General features: G+C 38.8%; 1 protein-coding gene across 1 annotated transcript; it reads right to left on the bottom strand.

Annotated features, from left to right (window-relative positions):
• Nucleotides 1-2,260: 2,260 nt before the first annotated feature.
• LOC141632507 (uncharacterized) lies at nucleotides 2,261-13,569 on the bottom strand. Its single transcript, XM_074445053.1, has 8 exons — nucleotides 13,276-13,569; nucleotides 12,934-13,067; nucleotides 12,044-12,144; nucleotides 11,828-11,917; nucleotides 10,600-11,018; nucleotides 3,638-3,705; nucleotides 2,548-2,695; nucleotides 2,261-2,359 (listed from the first exon to the last, which is right to left on the bottom strand). The coding sequence occupies exons 1-8, from the start codon at nucleotides 13,567-13,569 to the stop codon at nucleotides 2,261-2,263; spliced, it is 1,353 nt and encodes a 450-aa protein (XP_074301154.1).
• Between the last annotated feature and the right edge of the window lie 4,876 nt (nucleotides 13,570-18,445).

The raw sequence follows: 18,445 nt of genomic DNA on the forward strand, positions 1-18,445 counted from the left end.
AAACAGGGAAAAAAAACGGCACAACAAAAACGGCGTAAAAACTTCGATCCAAAAATCGAAACCCTAAATTTTCTTCTCGAAAATCTTATCGTTTACATACAAATTTTATGAAAATCATCAAAATTAAAATCGTAGCCTTAAGCTCTGATACAACTTGTGGGAAATAATCTGTATACTTCCCTTTAACATGAAGGATTATAACGATATAATAAAGATGATCTATGGTCATAAAATAAAATACATAAGCATAAGTAAAAAGATTTAGAATTAACCTCGGGTCCTTGCAAAATTGGCCTAAGAACAATATCAAAATTGATATTCGCCTATTAGTTGCACCCAAGACGATCTAAGATATACCCTTTGATTATGCTAGAAATCAATCTAAAATTTTCTGTAAAATTTTATTGTCTTTGTGTTTTTGTGATGAGAAAGAGGAGGCTAGGTCAGAAAAAGAATTAGGTTAGAAATAATTCTTCACCTTTCTTTTTATATAGACCAAAATCCGAAATCAATTAGGAATGATTTTCATCTCCTAATTTCGGCCAATGTGATCAGAAAATAAGGAATAAAATTTCCTTATTTTTGGTCTTTCCAAAAATATATAAAGTGTGTTAAATTGTCATTTAGTGAGGATCGAACCCATGACCTCTTGGCTTGTGTACCCTCACTATTACCACTATGACACATTCAACTTGTTGATATTAAATACAACTAATTATATTTAATTACGAATTAACAGATTAATTCTTTCAAACTAACCTTATATATATTTAATTAAATATAACTTATTATATTTAATTTACGAATTGACAGTTAATTCGTCTCAACTTAATATTATTTAATTTTCATTAAATAATTATCTCATCAACACATTGACTAACTTTTTAGTCATTTTGGGCATCAATGTAATTATATTTCTATAACCACATTTTTCAAATACGTCCTATAGGTGTGACCTTTAGGGACCAGTTGATCACCGCCATCTGTATGATAATAACGTCAAACTTTCTAGCAAGCCAACCGTTATTAGGTAAACGTTAATCAACTGATTAAATATACGAAGTATACCCTTGTGAACCTGTAAGAGATTTACAAATGTTATCACACTAATTTGTGGAGGACACCAGCTCCAACACCACTATCAACGAACCATACTCCATTTGATTCACCATGAATCGGTGAAAATGTCATAAATAGCTTTTCATCGCCAGCCTTCTCCACAAAATTTACTTTGTTCTGCTCATCTTTTTGCTTGTTCCAACAATCTGCTTCTTTGTGCCCAAGCTTTTTGCAATAATAACACTCAATATAACCTTTATTTGGATGGTGATCTCCATGTTGGCCTCGGCCTCTACCACGGCCACGGCCACGTCTCCGTCCTCATCCTCGGGAACCACCTCTGCCATGCTCACGACCTCCGTAATTTTCGGACCTACCCTTAAAACTAGACTCACCCTTGACCTGCAATGCTTTTTTTTCTACCTTTTCAGAGGTCCTACTCACCCTAACTTCATGAGCTAACAATGAACTCATTAATTCGTCAAAGGTGTATTTGGACAGGTCCTTTGACTCCTCAATGGCAGCAACAACATAATCAAAATTTTTAGTAAGACTCCTCAAAACCTTACTAACAACCGTCTCACTGCTAATTTTTTCCCCAAACGACTTAATTTGGCTAACAATTTCAGTTAACCTAGACAAAAAACTTTGAACATTTTCATTTTCTGCCATCATTAGAGTTTCAAAGTCGCGACGGAGAGCTTGTAATCGTACCTTAATTACTTTTTCATCTCCCAAATACTCTTGCGTGATAATTTCCCATGCCTCTTTTGATGTAGTTGCTGATGAAATTCGGGGAAAAATTTCATCATCCTGGCCCGATTGAATCAGGAACATGGCCTTGGCGTCCTTCTTTCGAGTTTCCCTCAAATTTTGATCGGGAACCATCGGCGCCGGAACTGGCTCAGTATAGTCGTTCTCCACCAAATCCCATAACTCTTGGAATTTGATCAAGGTCTTCATCTTGAGACTCCATAAATGATATTTCTCCCCTTTCAAAACTGGAATTGAGGGCATATTTGATGAACTTCCTCCATTTCTAGACATGGCTCTCATCTTTTTTGGATGTTCTGGGTTTGGTTTTTTTGGTTTTTTGTTGTTTTTGGGAATATCCAAGTGGTTTGGTGTTTTTAATTCCGTTTTTTATCTCTCCTGCGTTTTACTTTTCCTGACTTTTTTTTGTTTTTTTTCTCTCACTGGCTCAATGATACCACACTGTTGAAAGTAATTTGAGGAAAGACTTGTGTTTGCATTGCATTGAAACTGAGAAACGTACAACCAATTTATAGTACTCAACTTCCTACAAATTTGGACCCATATTCAAAACTGATTATCAACCACTTGATCCACTACTTAAGGTAACTACCCACTAATTAGCTAAAGACTAGGACTCAACCATAACAACTCTCCTAATTATTAGCAACTACCTTGGTAATCACTTATCCAACTCTCCTAAGATTGTGCAGTGCATATGGAACTTGAATGTACCATGACATAGCTCAGAAGTATCAATTCCAATCTGTAAAGCTCATCTTCTTTCTCCAATCCAGTGAACCTAAATTTGAAATCAAGGAGTGATGCCTCGAGTTTGGCAAATCGGATGTCCAATTGCCCAATTTGATAAAAGTTGCACTTTCTGAAAGTGACAAAGTTCTCCCATATTTTAGAGATAAGCTTCACTATATGTATATACTGAATGAAGTACAAAGGCTACTATCACTTTGCCAATTAACTGCTCTAACAACGGTTAAATACGGTTCAATAAAGTTTTAAAACAAAAGAACGTAACCGTTATAAAACCTACTGTTGTTAATTATTGACCACGGTTTTGAAAAATACGGAACCGTTATAAAAATGTGAAAACGGTTTGAGAAACCTGTAGTGAAAAGGAAGACAATGGTTAAAATCCGTTGTAAAAAATGATACTGACAACGGTTTTACAGTAAGAAAACCCTTTTTAATGTTTAAGAACGGATCCACAACCGTTGCCTAAGCTAATAATGACAACGGTTTTTCCTGAAAAAACCATTGTTAAATATTACGTATGACAACCGGTTTATTTCGTTATCATTCTCCAATGGAGAGAAGAAAGATACAACGGTTTTTGTAACACAAAATCGTTGTAAATTCAATATATCTGACAACGGTTCTGTTTCGTTATATTTATTTTTTGGCGGCAAGTATTAATTAGAATTGGAGGAAAAATATGTTAACGGTTTGGTATTTAAAAAAAACAGTTGTTAGTGTATATGAACAACGGTTTTCTCTGAACCGTTATCGTTTTATTGTATTTTTTTTTTTAAAATAAGATTTTAGCAATTTCCAGCAGATGCTGAATATGCTATTTTTTCAGTAGCTACGCACTGCACTGCAAAAATTCAAACCATCATCAAAATAATACACAAAATGATCAATTCAATCCAACATCAAAATAATATATAGAATGATCAATTAAACTCAGCATCAAAATAATATGGCAGGGTGATCAAACTCAATACACACGGTTCTATATATACACATACATACATAATGAGCGAACTAACGAGGCTGATGAAGTGAAAGAAAAAATTTGGCCCACCGATCTCTAACATCGTTGATAAGAGAAGGCGTGGACATTGGCGTTCCGTTGTCGATCTTTAGTGGAAACTAGAAATCAAAATATAAAAAATAAATTGAAATATACAGAATTATACCCAAGCAAGTTACGTAATGCTATAATATTTATTAAAACACACTAACCTTAAAACAAATGGTGAAATATTTAGTGTTGATAATCTCCCACATGGTCCGGCAAACGAAAAATGCGCATTGTTTATTGTCTGGCTGTAAAGCAGACTATTATATAAATCACACACAAATAAGCTAAATTAGATCAACCTGTCGCATATACATAAACTAAATGATACGAGTAATTACTAAGAAGATACGTACTTGTACCACGACAATGTTTGGAGGGTTGTTGGTGTCATATTGCTCAAGTGGAGATATTCTTCTTTTTTCTTCAAAAACACTAATTCATACACGAAATTATAATTAGCATATATATATATATATATATATATATATATATATATATATATATATATATATATATATATATATATATATATATATATATATATATATATATATATATATGGGTCAAATAATTGATGGAACATTAAAAGGACAATAGAATTCAAAGATCATACAATAACAAATGACATTATTAAAGGTTGTAATTAAACTTACACAGTTATCATCTTTACAAACTTCTCAGACGGGTGGCCACTGCAAGAGTCAAGCCACCATACTGTTTTTTTTTTTTACACTGATTGCCACTAGCGCCCAATGCTTCCTATGGAGTTTCGAAAACTGAGCTGTTAGTTTGTATACATAAAATCGTGTTAATAATTTAATGGAATCGTGGTTCATTATAATAACGTACTATGCATACGCATTCTCATTGTAAGGGGCAAGCCACATTTTTTTGGTCATTGTCAATCGAAGAGAGATTTATTTGTGTGCTCTAGGTATGAAGTACAGACTGCCTTTAAAGAGAACAAGTAAGGACACAAGAATCCGTAGCTGGCAGGTCCATACATTTTGTTTTCAGTGATCTGTTTATACAGGTACCTATTACGTCACATGGAACGAATATTAATTTCATTGATGGCTTAAATAAATTTCGTTATTCGTAAAACCAAATGACTAGTTTTATTAATAAACTTACTTAATCCAAACTTAAAGGTGAGTCACATCTAATTCGTCAAGGTCGATAAATTCAAACAGAGCCTTCGCTTCAAGTATCGCCAAATCATCATGTTTGCACAAAATATCATGTTCCATTTCAACCATAAATACGTCATCCCTAGTTTCTGCATTCCTTACAGCCAGCTCATGCAAATTTTTCAGCCAAGACGATGTAATTTTTTTCTTATAATCCAAAGAATCATATTTCTTATCATAAGGTTCATCAGTATTGGGTGCAACATAATTATCTGGCTTATAATTTATGTCGGTTGATTTTATTTGGGGTTCCCCGGTTTCGTGTATCTTTAGCTTCCTATTTGCTATTCTATAAGGTTTTGTGTCATTTGCAGGAAAATAGCATTAACCTTGCATAAATGCAGCATTTCGGAACTAAGTGAAGCCTCTAATGACGAAGCATCAAGCGGAGATCAAAGCCAAAGACACGTAGATGAATAAATCAAGTTTTCGAGCAATGAAGCCACGACCTAGGATCAATCCCCACAAGTTGTGGGGCAGCCAAAGCCAAAAAGGGAAGGAAGCAAGAAGGACTAAAGCGAGTCACCACTGAATCGAGCGAGTCAGCCATGGACTCGCACGAGTTGGAGGACAGGATTGGCCATTTCTAACCAATCCCCACGAGCTACAATGGAGTCTTGCTAAGCAATGGATTCTCTTAATGGGCCAACACTTCATTTAAGCCCTTAATTAACCTAAAACATGTACTTACTATAAATATTCTCTTGTAATTAATTAGAGTTACAACACTTTAAACTAGAATTAGCTACTCTAAACCCTAGTTAATTAGATTAATCTTTTCTAAATTATTCAATAGTTTGTCTTACACCTACTCTTGTACTTGAAGATTTATTGGGTTTTATTGAAGGTGACAATTGATCATCCTAATCAAGGATTTCTTCTATTATTCTTCCTTGTTTTTTCCATCTCTTAAATTGGTATGATTTCTTAATCTCTACTTAATCTTTTATTAATCCTTTGTTAATTACCTTGCTTAATCATCATGTTTTTCTTTGTTATAATGAATGAAATATTATTGGCATGCTAATTATGATGTGTAGTGAGTAGTCTCTTAGCTAGGATTAATGGAGGATTAGGGGATGATTAGAGGGTAGAATCCATGCTTAATGAGTCTATCTTATTGATTGAAGGATGTGATTTCAACTAGTGCACATGTTATGTTTGATGAAATGCTTGATTGACAACCTTGCCTGAATCTCTATCTTTTCAACTTCTCCTATAAGATCGAGAGCCTTATGAGTAGTTAGACCATGCATGATGTTGGTAGGGAGACCTGGTGTACGCGAGAGCTAACTCGACTCGACCTAGGTGGGCCCGTAAGATCGAGAGCATCGGTCCTAATCCGACTACAACTTTAATCCATTTTAGACTCATTTATAAGTGAATCTCCCTTTGTTCTCCCCTATGATCTGATGATCCCCTAGTGTTTTCTCTATATTATTTACATCTCCATTTATTTACTTGCCTTTATTTTCATTTATTGTTATTTCTCTTAGAAGTTTAGAACACAAACACAACCTCAATTCGTGACATAAGACATAACTATTTGCAATGATAACTCTTTAAAACAACCGTCTTTGGGTTCGATCTCTACTTACTTTTATGCTAGTTGTTTGTCGAGGTATAAATTATTGTTTGGTGGTTTGACGACCTATCAAATAGACGACAAACATTTAGAAACATGTATAATATTTATTTCGAAATAAGTACAATCCACCACTTATACATTTCTAGCTCAAACATTAACATTTAGAAACTGGTGATTTTAGCTTGAAAACTCAAAATTTTTCTAACTAACTAACTAACATTATACAGTTTTAACAACATCAAAAATATCAACATTATAACATCAACATCACCAGTAACAATATTTTACTAAGTAACTAACTAACATTGTACAATTTTAACAATAACAACATCAACGACCATAATGACTACAACCCTAGTGTCATTAGCGTACTTAAACCAAAATTACTAAAATAAAAAAAATAGGAAAAGAACGTTACCTTCATTAACCAAAAGAAGAAAAAGAAGAAGAATAAAAGGAAGAGAAGAAGGAGTTTGTGTCCACCGGCAATGGTGGTGGCAGGCAGCAACTTCAATGGTGGCAGCCCTATTGGAAGGAGAAAGAAAAAAAATAAAAGGAAGAGGGGAAAGGAGAAGGAAAAGACTCTAAAGGAAAAAAGAGTATGTAATCATCGGTAATGGTGGCAAGAGGCGGCGGTGTTAGTGTAACACCCCCATTTACCAAAGAGCCTTATCAAGGCCTACCTTAGCAAAAGGAAGCATTACCATATCGGTTGCCCAAGGTAAAGTATATCAAGTAGACCATAATGAAACATTTGTTCAGATAAGGTAAAGTTTAAATGTAATTACAAGTCTCAAACCATAACATATTATATCTGGAAAACCAAAAGGTGAAATGTTTAAAGACTCAGCGGAGGCTATAAAATGAAAATGAATCGTCGATGTCCCATCCAACCCGCAAGCTAGCTCAAACATCCACACCTGTCAAAACTCACTGCTCACCATTTGTCGGCCGGCAATATCAAATGGATCACAGCAGAGCACATAAGAAAACAACACACAACCAAACGCACGTCAGCTGATATTCCAACATCATAATCTCATGCAAAAGTAATCATACACCACAATCAAGCATCCATCTCCACGCTCCAAGTACATTATCTGAACCAAAGCCCAGATCTGCCAAGTTACCCATCGCAACATGTACCTACACCGCCAGTGGGTGACCGCAGCCAGTCAACCTAAAGCCCCGCTCATCGCAACGAGCGAACCCAAGTCAATTAATGTGCACATCCCCCTTGCGTCGAGAGACACAAGAGGTGAACAATGGGGGTGAGACCATCTCTCGAAACGGCTCACAATACCAATACAATATCATAGTAGCAATCAATCATCAGCACAATCATGTCAGCATCAATATTATAAAAATATCAATCAATTCCACAATCATACTAAGTAAGGAAATCCTACCTTTATAGCAAATCCGCTTGCGAAGACTAGCAATCAACAACAACCTTGAAGAATCGGTTACCTACAACCAATTATCACATAATAATTAATAACTATCCTTCATTAATCGATCTAGTATACACCCATTACTAATTCCCCCACTTAACCCAATCTAGGGTTTGCATAACCTAAACAATAAACTGACTAAAGAGACTAGAGACTTACTAACGCAATTGAAACGGAAAGAGAGATCCGGAAACCCACAATTGATCAACCTTTGCTGGGAATTGATGAAGATGATTACAGAGAGTTTGAAATGTAATTATGTTTACGTAAAAGTTATTTAGAAACAGACAAACATGTTTATATATCCTCTAATCATTTTACACAAACCCGAGCGATAAGCCCGTAACAGACCGGACACTCGGCCGAGTACACAACCGTACTTGACCAAGTACCCCGCCTACTCGGTCGAGTGCCACTACGTCAGAAGCCTAATAGTAACACCCAACAGACATACTCGGTCGAGTGCAGCCTACTCGACCTAGTACTCTACGACCAGAAAATGTGTAGTATTACAGTCTTCCCTTCTTAAAAATGAACTTCGTCGTCGAAGTTCACGCCTATACCCATATAACACAATAACTTAAATATATTATAACACACACTATAATTACTTAAACACAACATAAAATATACAAACACAGATGAAAACACGATTGTTACACTTTACCCCCGTAAAAACAAGGTTACGTCCTCGTAACCGAACTCATATCAGAACAACTAAAACCAATCATACCACCACAAGGAAAACAAAGTAAGAACCACGTTAAGAACAAATGAAAGCAAATAAGATCACAAAGAAGGATACCAATTACGTACAAACTAAACAAGATTACACCCACCCAACCATGCCACTAGAACGTTTACCACACTGCAAGTCAAAGTTACACCAATATAGACACTATCTCTATAGTTACAAAATAGTACATTTAATCTGAGAATCCAACTTAAACAAATGCACCAACTTAGATAAAGGTATAAAAGTGGACAAGATCAAACCATGTAGTATATCGACACTCAAACATGATGAATAGATATGTAACACCCCTATACACTAAGGTGCCTTGCCAAGACCACCTTAACATATCAAGGTGCTACCATCTCGGTTGCCCGAGGTAAAGTATATCAAATAGACGTTCAAAGAATATTTATTATCAAATACCAAAACTGTTTAAAACAAAAATACAACTGAAGTTTAACCAAGATGGTTTACAACCAAAACTATTAAAAGAACTAATATTTAAAAGTCAACGGAAGCTAGCTAAACTATCGGTGATGACGCAACCCCATCCAAGACCCGCAAGCTAACCCACAGCCATACATGCTAAATCAACTGCTCACCATCCTCGAATGGATCACCACAATTTTGAAAACAATAACGGGGTCAGTCAACTGCATAACCAAGATAAGAAATCACAACACAAGCCAATATACAATCCAATCCAACTGTAGTAACATCCTCCAAACTCCATAAGTAACCAGTAATCGTCTAAACATCAAAGTGTGTAGCCCTGCCAGGTTACCCATCGCAACAGGTAACCCTCGCCGCCAGTGGGGGACCGCAGCCTTGCCCACCTATGCCTCGCTCATCGTAACGAGTGCACCCATATCATTAATGTGCACATCCCCTTGTGGCGGGAGCCACAAGGGTCGAACATGAGGTTGGAACCATCTCTCGAAAATGGTCCCATAATAACAATACCAATGACAATATCAACTCAACCAATCTCACTCCAATGAAACATGTTATACAATCAATCACAATCAATCTCAAATCAATTACGCAATCAACTGAGTAGGGAAAACCTACCTTATTCGCAAATTCTGAAATCAACAACAACAACAACAACAACAACAACAACAACAACAACAACAACAACAACAACAACAACAACAACAACAACAACAACAACAACAACAACAACAACAACAACAACAACAACAATAACAACAACAACAACAACCACAACAACGATGCTAGAATTGTTCCTCTACGAATTCGTCACCTAGCAAGGGATAAACAACAATACCATATCATAAACCATACTGATCAACCTTCACCCCTACCCTAACCCAAATTAGGGCAAATCCAAAAGACAACCACAAACTGATTAACAAATCACTAGAGAGTTACCAACGAAACCGGTATGGAAAGACGAAATGTAGACTCACGATCGATCAACTAGACTTGGGAGTGATTAGGGTGATTAGAGAAGTGTTAAACGTAGTTTAGGTTTTTTTAAAATGATTTAGTAACTGGTAATGCGAAATTTATAATCTCTAATCAACTTAATCAAACCGTGGAAGTTAATCCCGTCAGACCGGATACTTAGTCGAGTACCTCGGGTACTCGACCGAGTACGACCGACTCGGCCGAGTATCTCACAACTCGGCTGAGTGCTCCCACATCAGTAGCCTGCTTAAAAACACTTGATAACCTACTCGACCGAGTATGGACTACTCGACCGAGTAAGCTAAGACTAGAAAACCGTAGTATTACAGTCTTTCCACCTTAAAATGAACTTCATCCCCGAAGTTCATACCATACCCAAAACAACTTGCAAAACCAAACTACTTACTCAAAAGACACTAAAAAAACCCAATTATAACCAACTATTATTCACACAAACCGAAACAGAATCCTATCGACCTCCAAAACTACCCCAAAACACACATGCGACCATCTCCTACCCCCCTAAAAGACAACGGTTACGACCCCATAACCAAACATACCTGCTCAAAAAGGTGTGGGTAGCGTTCCCTCATAGCCTCTTCCGGCTCCCAAGTGGCTTCCTCCACGTTGTGATTAGACCATAGCACTTTAAGTAAGACGGTTTCATCATTCCTTGTCTTACATACTTTACGATCCAATATCTTTTTTGGTACCTCCGCATAAGCTAAAGCTTTATCCAACTCGATATTCTCAACTTCGAGCACATATGACGGATCACTCACATATTTTAGAAGTTGTGACACATGAAACACATTATGCACCTGATCAAGAGATGGTGGTAAAGTTAGCCGGTAAGCTATTTCACCAACCCGACCCAAAATCTCATAAGGGCCTATGAATTTCTCACTTAACTTCCCTCTCTTACCAAACCTCATAACACCTCGCATAGGTGACACTTTCAAGAAAACCTTGTCACCCACTGCAAACTCAATGTCTCTTCGATGTTAGTTCGCATAACTCTTTTGTCGATCTTGATCTGCTATCGTCTTCTGTCGTATCAAGCGCCCTTGCTCAACTATATCTTCTACCATTTTTGGTCCCAAAACCACAGCCTCAGTGCTATCATCCTAACACACCGGACTCCTACACTTTCTCCCGTACAATTCCTCAAAAGGTGTCATCCCAATGCTTGAGTGATAGCAGTTGTATGAAAACTCTATCAGATCCAATCTATCCTCCCAACTCCCACTAAATTCCATTGCATAAGCTCTCAACATGTCTTCCAAAGTCTTGATAGTCCTCTCAGCTTGACCATCTGTCGCAGGATGAAACGTCGTATTCATCTTTAAGGTAGTCCTCATCAATTCCTACAACTCTTGCCAAAACCGTGATATAAATCTCGTATCTCTATCCGACACTATATCCTTTGGTACCCCCGTGTAACCGTACCACATGCTTTCTGTATCCCAGAGCCAGCTGAATCTAACTCCAAGTATCTTTAATTAAAATAAAACGAGCCGACTTTCTCAAACGATCGACGATAACCCAAATCATGTTGTTACCCTGCTGAGTCCTTGGTAACCCTACAATAAATTTCATAGAAATTGATTCCCATTTCCATTCCGGTACCTCAAGAGACTGGATTTTACCTTGTGGTCTTCGTTGCACTCCCTTTACTCTCTGGCAAGTCAAACACCTAGCCACAAATTTTGCGACATCTTTCTTCAGATTGGGCCAGCAAAACGTATTCTTCAGGTCCTTATAGAGCTTATCACCGCCCGGATGTACCGAATAAGGATTGAGCCTCCGTCATGATCAACTTCTTCAAGTCAGCATCACTAGGTGCACACCACCTCCCATCGAAGCAAACACTCCCATCTGTATAGATAGAAAATCTCAAAACTGTACCATCCCCTACCCTTGTCTTACACTCCTGAATCTTGGAATCAAGTTCCTATTTCCTTTTTATATACTCATAAAGTTCAGGCTCGATAGTCAAATCACCGATGGCATCTCCTGTGCGAATCATTTGAATCCCCATCTTAGTCATCTCATCCCTCAGTTTCATCAGTGACATGGCAGTGCATAGCGAATGCACACTCTTCCTGCTCAAAGCATTTGCAACCACATTAGCCTTCCCCTCATGATAGATGATCTCCATATCATAATCCCCAATAAGCTCCATCCATCGTCTTTGACGCATGTTCAACTCCGTCTGAGTGTAAATGTACTTCAAACTCTTATGATCTGAAAACACCTTAAAGGTTGCCCCGTACAGATAGCGCCTCCAAATATTTAAAGCAAAAACAACCGCACCTAGCTCCAAGTCATGAGTAGGATAGTTCTCCTCATACGGCTTCAATTGCCTTGAAGCCTAGGCAATGACCTACCCATTCTGTATCAAAACACAACCTAACCCATTTTTCGAAGCATCGGTATAAACCTCAAAATTATCACTTCCCTCAGGTAAGGCTAGAATAGGAGGTGTAGTCAAATGCTCCTTTAATGTTTGGAACGCCGTCTCACAACTCTTATCCTAATGAAATCTGGTCTCTTTCCTCATCAAAGTTATCATAGGTTTAGCGATCTTAGAGAAATCCTTCATGAACCTTCTACAGTAGCCCGCCAAACCCAAGAAACTCAGAATCTTAGCAACATTCTTCGGTGCTTCCCATTTTGACACCGCCTTGATCTTACTAGGATCCACCGATACACCATCCTTTGAAATCACATGACCCAGAAAAGCCACCCTTTCTAACTAGAACTCACACTTGGATAACATGGCATATAACTGATTATCTCGCAAAGTGTTCAGTACCAACCTCAGATGCCCCTCGTGTTCTTTCTTAGTCTTAGAATAGACCAAGATGTCATCAATGAAAACCACCACAAACCTATCCAGAAACGGACTGAAAATTCTGTTCATAAGGTCCATGAACATTTTCGGTGCATTAGTCAACTCGAAAGGCATCACCACATACATAGTGACCATACCGCGATCAGAAAGTTGTCTTAGGAATATCCTCATCTGCAATCCTCAGCTGGTGATAACGCGATCTCAGATCAATCTTGGAGAACACCCCGGCTCCACTCAACTGGTCGAAGAGATCATCAATCCTCGACAAAGGATACCTGTTCTTCACGGTAACATGATTTATCTCTCTGTAATCAATGCACAACCTTATACTACCATCCTTCTTCGTCACAAATAGAACTGGTGCACGCCAAGGCGATACACTAGGTCGAATGTATCCCTTATCCAACAACTCGTTCAGCTGTTTCTTCAATTCCTCCAATTCCTTTAGTCCCATATGGTACGGAGCCTTAGATATAAGTCCCGTCCCGAATTTAAGTTCAACACTGAAGACAATGTCCCTCTTAGGAGGTAACCCTGGTTTCTCCTCCGGAAAGACATCACCAAACTCACTAACAACTGGTATCTCTATTGCTGATGGCTCCTCTACCTGAGTATCCCTCACATAGCAAAGGATCAAAGGACAAGTCTTCCGCAAACATGACTTTAAGGTCATTACTGCAATCAACTTCATCTCGGGTTTTACAACAAACCCCCTATATGACACCTTAACTCCCTTAGGACCCTTTAAAGACACTTTCTTTTGTCAATAGTCTATCTTGGCCCCATACTTACCTAACCAAGACATCTCAACTATGAACTCAAACCTATCCATAGGAAACTCAAGCAAATTGACTGGTAAGTCCACTTGCCCAACCACCATAGGCACCTCTTTATACAACTTGTTACAAGACACTGACTCTCCCGACAATATAAACACGTTATCTTTCACCAACTCATACTCCCCCAAACCCATAGATAAGGCATGACCCCTAGACACAAACGAATGGGTTGCCCCTGAATCAAACAAAATGAAAGACGGCGTATTATTAACAAGGAATGTACCAGTGATCACATGTGCATCCTCCTTAGCCTCCTGCTTGCCCATCATGAAGAGTTTATCGCGGTTTTTCTGACCTCCACCCTGGACCGTAGTCGCTGATGTAGTAGGCTTAGCCGCCAAATTCTGTGTAACATTGTTATTCGGACGCTAAGAGGACGCACCACTATTGTAGTTGTAGCCGCCATTAATGTTGCTTTGGCCTCCTTGGTTGTTCCATAACCCAGCTGTCCGATTACTTGCCAAACTCTGGCTCGGAGTTTGCAAGTAATTCCCTTGATATGATCTCGGAAAGCCTGCTCATCACCTTACGGTGCTCGTACACTCATACTGCTTGTAACTTGTCCCACCACAGTTGAAGCATTGCAGAGTTAAGTTATCACTAGTGCTCTGGCCATCTCTTCCCCATGTACGAGATCCCCCACTATAGCTAGACCCTCTTGAAAAAGTTCTAGCTTGGTTATGGTTACCCTTCTTGTGCCTTGATTGGTTGCCACCTAATACGTGCATAATATATAGTCTTTTTAGCCTATTTCAGCACGTATTTCTATGCATTTTTATACTGTTTTTATAGTATTTTGCCCCGAATTAGCTACTTTGGTTCGTTTTGTCCATTTTGTAGAAATGAACGCGAAAGTAGAGGAATCGTACTCTTTTTCGTCCTTTTTGCATGCATTTAGAGGAGACGGGATTTTCCAGAGTGAGATACTGCGTTGGAAAGCGTGTTGGCACGGACTACGAGGCAGTCGGGCATTGACTTGAGCTGATTTGAAGACAAAGGACTCGATCGAGCAGTTTTACCACTCGATCAAGTGGTTTTTACGTCCATGGTTGGTCGATCGAGTAGTTTTCTACTCAATCCTTAAGTTGCTGAAAGACGAGTTACTCGATCGAGTAACTATCTACTCGATAGAGTAGATGCTGCTGAGGTTTTGCTCGCTCGAGTGGTTTTATTCCACTCGATCGAGTGGTTTCGCTGTTATGGGCTTTTATTTAGTCCGTGTTATGTTTTATTCCGCAAAACTTAATTATTTTCTATTTAAGAAAGCTTTAGTTAGGTCATTAGTATCAGAATTTACTTACTACTTAGCCTTTATCAAACTTTACTGCGTAAAACATTCTTCTTCACTGTAACCTTGTTCTCGGATTTACTTTGCTCGGATTTTGTGTTCTTTACGCCGGATTCGCTTGATTTTAATTCCTTCCTCTTCTCTTAATAATAATTAATTTTTTGTTTGCTTTAATTCTTCGTTTTGTTACATTTAATTTCTACCTTAATTTACTCTTTATGCGATTTTATTATAGTTTTAATATGTTTACTGCTGAAAACTTATCTGCTGTTAGTATTGATAGTTTAATTAGCGTTATGAGTAGCTAAACCCCTTTCATGTTGGGATTAGGGGATCTGCGGTAGGAATGTGACGATGTAGTAAATGAAATAGATGAATTGATTGTGAGATTCTGTCACCATAGCAATTTAATTGTATTTATCAACTTAGTTGAGTGCACACTTCTGAGTCACCTTTTAATCTGGCAAAAATTAATCCTAGATCGAAAGATTAGACTAAATAGGCCTGCTATGATCAGTAGACTACCCTGACGAGAATGAAAGTTAAGGTAGTGGTATTTTAAGATAGAAAGTGGACCGAAAGGACCTTTCCACATCCGTCTTACATTAATTCGTCTGAGTCATTTACAGATGAGTCACTGGACTACCGTAGTGAACCGAATTCCCGACATGTCCCTTCTCTATCTGATAGTTTAAACTTATTTCCTTGCTTTTACTGCTCCTATCCTTATTTCTCTTCCTTTAAAACTTCGTAGTTTAGAAAACAATTCAAACAACCCCCCATTTGTGACCAAATAGAAGGACTTCTACAGATATCTTGCCTCCCTGAGGAGATCGGCCCTACTTGCCGCTAGCTCCTGTTAGTTGTATTTAGGTTTATTTTTGGTACAGAAACGACCGTATCAAATTTTGGCGCCGTTGTCGGGGAGGCAATTGTTTTATTTTTAGTCTTTCTCTTAGTTTAAGGGACATCCATTCCTTAAACTATTCTCATATCCTACTTGTAGTTTCTTCTTATGTGCAGGTTACAGGGTGGTGAATTACTACCGTACAATCCTGAGATTGAGAAGACTTTGGGTGAGTTGAGGCGATCATCTAGGGTATTGCCGACAGAGGAAGAGCTGAGTACTCTGTCTAGTTACTACGAGAACGAGCTGTTTGAGGAGGATCCACCTTCATCACCTATTTCTACTTCATCAGCTGAGACCGTCACATCTCCAGACATGGCTGAAGAAGCAAGTATAGCCAGTCACTCTGAGCCGACGGTTGAGAATCTCTACAAGGGATTTGCATTACCAGGAACGGACAGAAAATTCGAGCCAAAACCATCTTATATTAATTTGGTTAAGAGGAACCAATTTGGGGGAGCTGCAACTGAAGATGCAGCCAAACACATGGAGACATTCATTGACTATTGTTGTTCCATACCCCCACCGACTGGTGTGACTCTGGATCAGGTAAAGGAGACCATGTTCATATTCTCTCTTCGTGATGGTGCAAGGGAGTGGTACCGAGACCTGGATCGAGTTGCCAACGGGATTACAGATTGGAAGTCGCTGGCCCTGGCATTTTACAAGAAATATTTCTCTGCCTCGAAGACAAATGCCATTAGAGCTCAGATCACGAGCTTTAAACAAGGTCCTGATGAGAATTTTCATGAGGCGTGGGTCCATTTCAAGAAGTTGGTGTGAACTATTCCGCACCATGGGTTCGAGAAATGGAGTCTATGCAATCAGTTTTATAATGAGCTTTACGACGACCAGAGAGCTATCCTGGATGCGGCAGCTAGTGGTAGATTCCAGGAGAATGTTGGAGAGACTAAGGGGTGGAAAATTATTGATAATTTGGCCACCCATAAAGCCGAGTATGGAAATTCCAGGGGAAATCAAAGGAGAAGTGCTGAATCTCCTTCTGTAGCTGCATTAGAGGCTCTCACGGCGAGATTTAATAAGTATGAGTTGGGAGGAGCTTCGAAAGGAGGGATCTATCTTGTGAATGTTGTTTCAGACGGTCCTTTCGTCTGTAAGAAATGTGGAGGAGAGGGACATGTTTCAGATAATTGTCCTAATCCCTATGAGTCTTGCGCTGCCTTTCAACATTACAGGCAGACAAACACTTATTATGAGCCGAACGTCCATCCCAATTTGAGGTGGACTAGTCAAAATGTGCTAAATCCTACTCCTCCTCTGCACCAGCAGCAGCCGTATGTTCCTCCACACAAGAATCAGCAAGGCTTTCAGATGCCTCCGTCCTTCACTCCTCCTAATCACGGTGCATCATCTTCCGGTGGGGTAAGTGAAAGAGGTGAGCTAAAGTCTATGTTGTAAGCCTTTACAAAGCAGTTTCAGCTGAGTGATCAACAGAAAGATGCGTCCATTAAGGCACTTGAAACTCAAGTTGTCCAACTAGCCACGAATCAATCCTCAAGAAAGCAACGTCAATTACCGACTCAAAATGAGAAAAATCTATATGAGACGGTAAATTTTATCAATTTGAGAAGCGGTCGTTCATATGAGGGACCGGAAATACAAAAATCAGACCCGAGGAAGGCTATAACTGATGGTGAACAGTGTTCTGTCGAAGAAAGTGAGCTGACGGCTAAGAAGGTGCTCGATCGATGGTTTACGGAGGTCGATCGAGCGGTTTGGCGATGAAAGTGGTTGATCGAGTGAAAATTCCACTCGATCGAGTGAACAGAAAAGTGAGACTGGTCGATCGAGTGGTTTTTCCACTCGATCGAGTGAACAGGAAAATGGAACTGTTCGATCGAGTGAAAATTCCACTCGATCGAGTGATATTATTGAAGATTCTACTCGATCAAATGGGCAATTTAGTCGGTCGAGTAGTTTTGATGACGGTAAGCTTATTCGAGAGCCTGGTAGTGCTCAATTAAGCGAGAAATCACTAGAAAGACCTCGTTCGAGAGGTAAGAAGCGTCCAAAGGATACAGAGCTTGCTCCGGGTGATACATTGGAAGAGAGAAACAAGGGACTCGAGATACCCATCACGGTTCCCTTCCCGAGGCGGCTGTAGAATACCAAAGCTAATCAACAATTCGGCAAATTTGTCGAACTCTTGAGAAGCTTAGAAGTCACTGTGCCATTCACTGAGTTGCTGACAAAGGTACCCTCTTATCTTAAGTTTATGAAAGAAATGTTATCGCGTAAGAGGAATATTAGTGATAATGAGACAGTAGCTTTAACTGAGGTGGGGTCAGCCCTATTTCAAAATAAGTTACCTCCCAAACAGTCAGATCCGGGTAGTTTTTCAATTCCGTGTCATATCGGTACCTATTTGATTGATAACGCGCTATGCGATCTAGGCGCTAGCGTGAGTGGCTTACCGTTGTCTCTGGCTAAGAGATTTGGTTTGACAAAGCTGAGTTGCACAAACATGACTGTCCAGATGGCCGACCGTAGTAAA

The sequence above is a fragment of the Silene latifolia genome, chromosome Y (assembly GCF_048544455.1).
Source record: "Silene latifolia isolate original U9 population chromosome Y, ASM4854445v1, whole genome shotgun sequence".
NCBI classification, from domain to species: Eukaryota; Viridiplantae; Streptophyta; class Magnoliopsida; order Caryophyllales; family Caryophyllaceae; genus Silene; species Silene latifolia.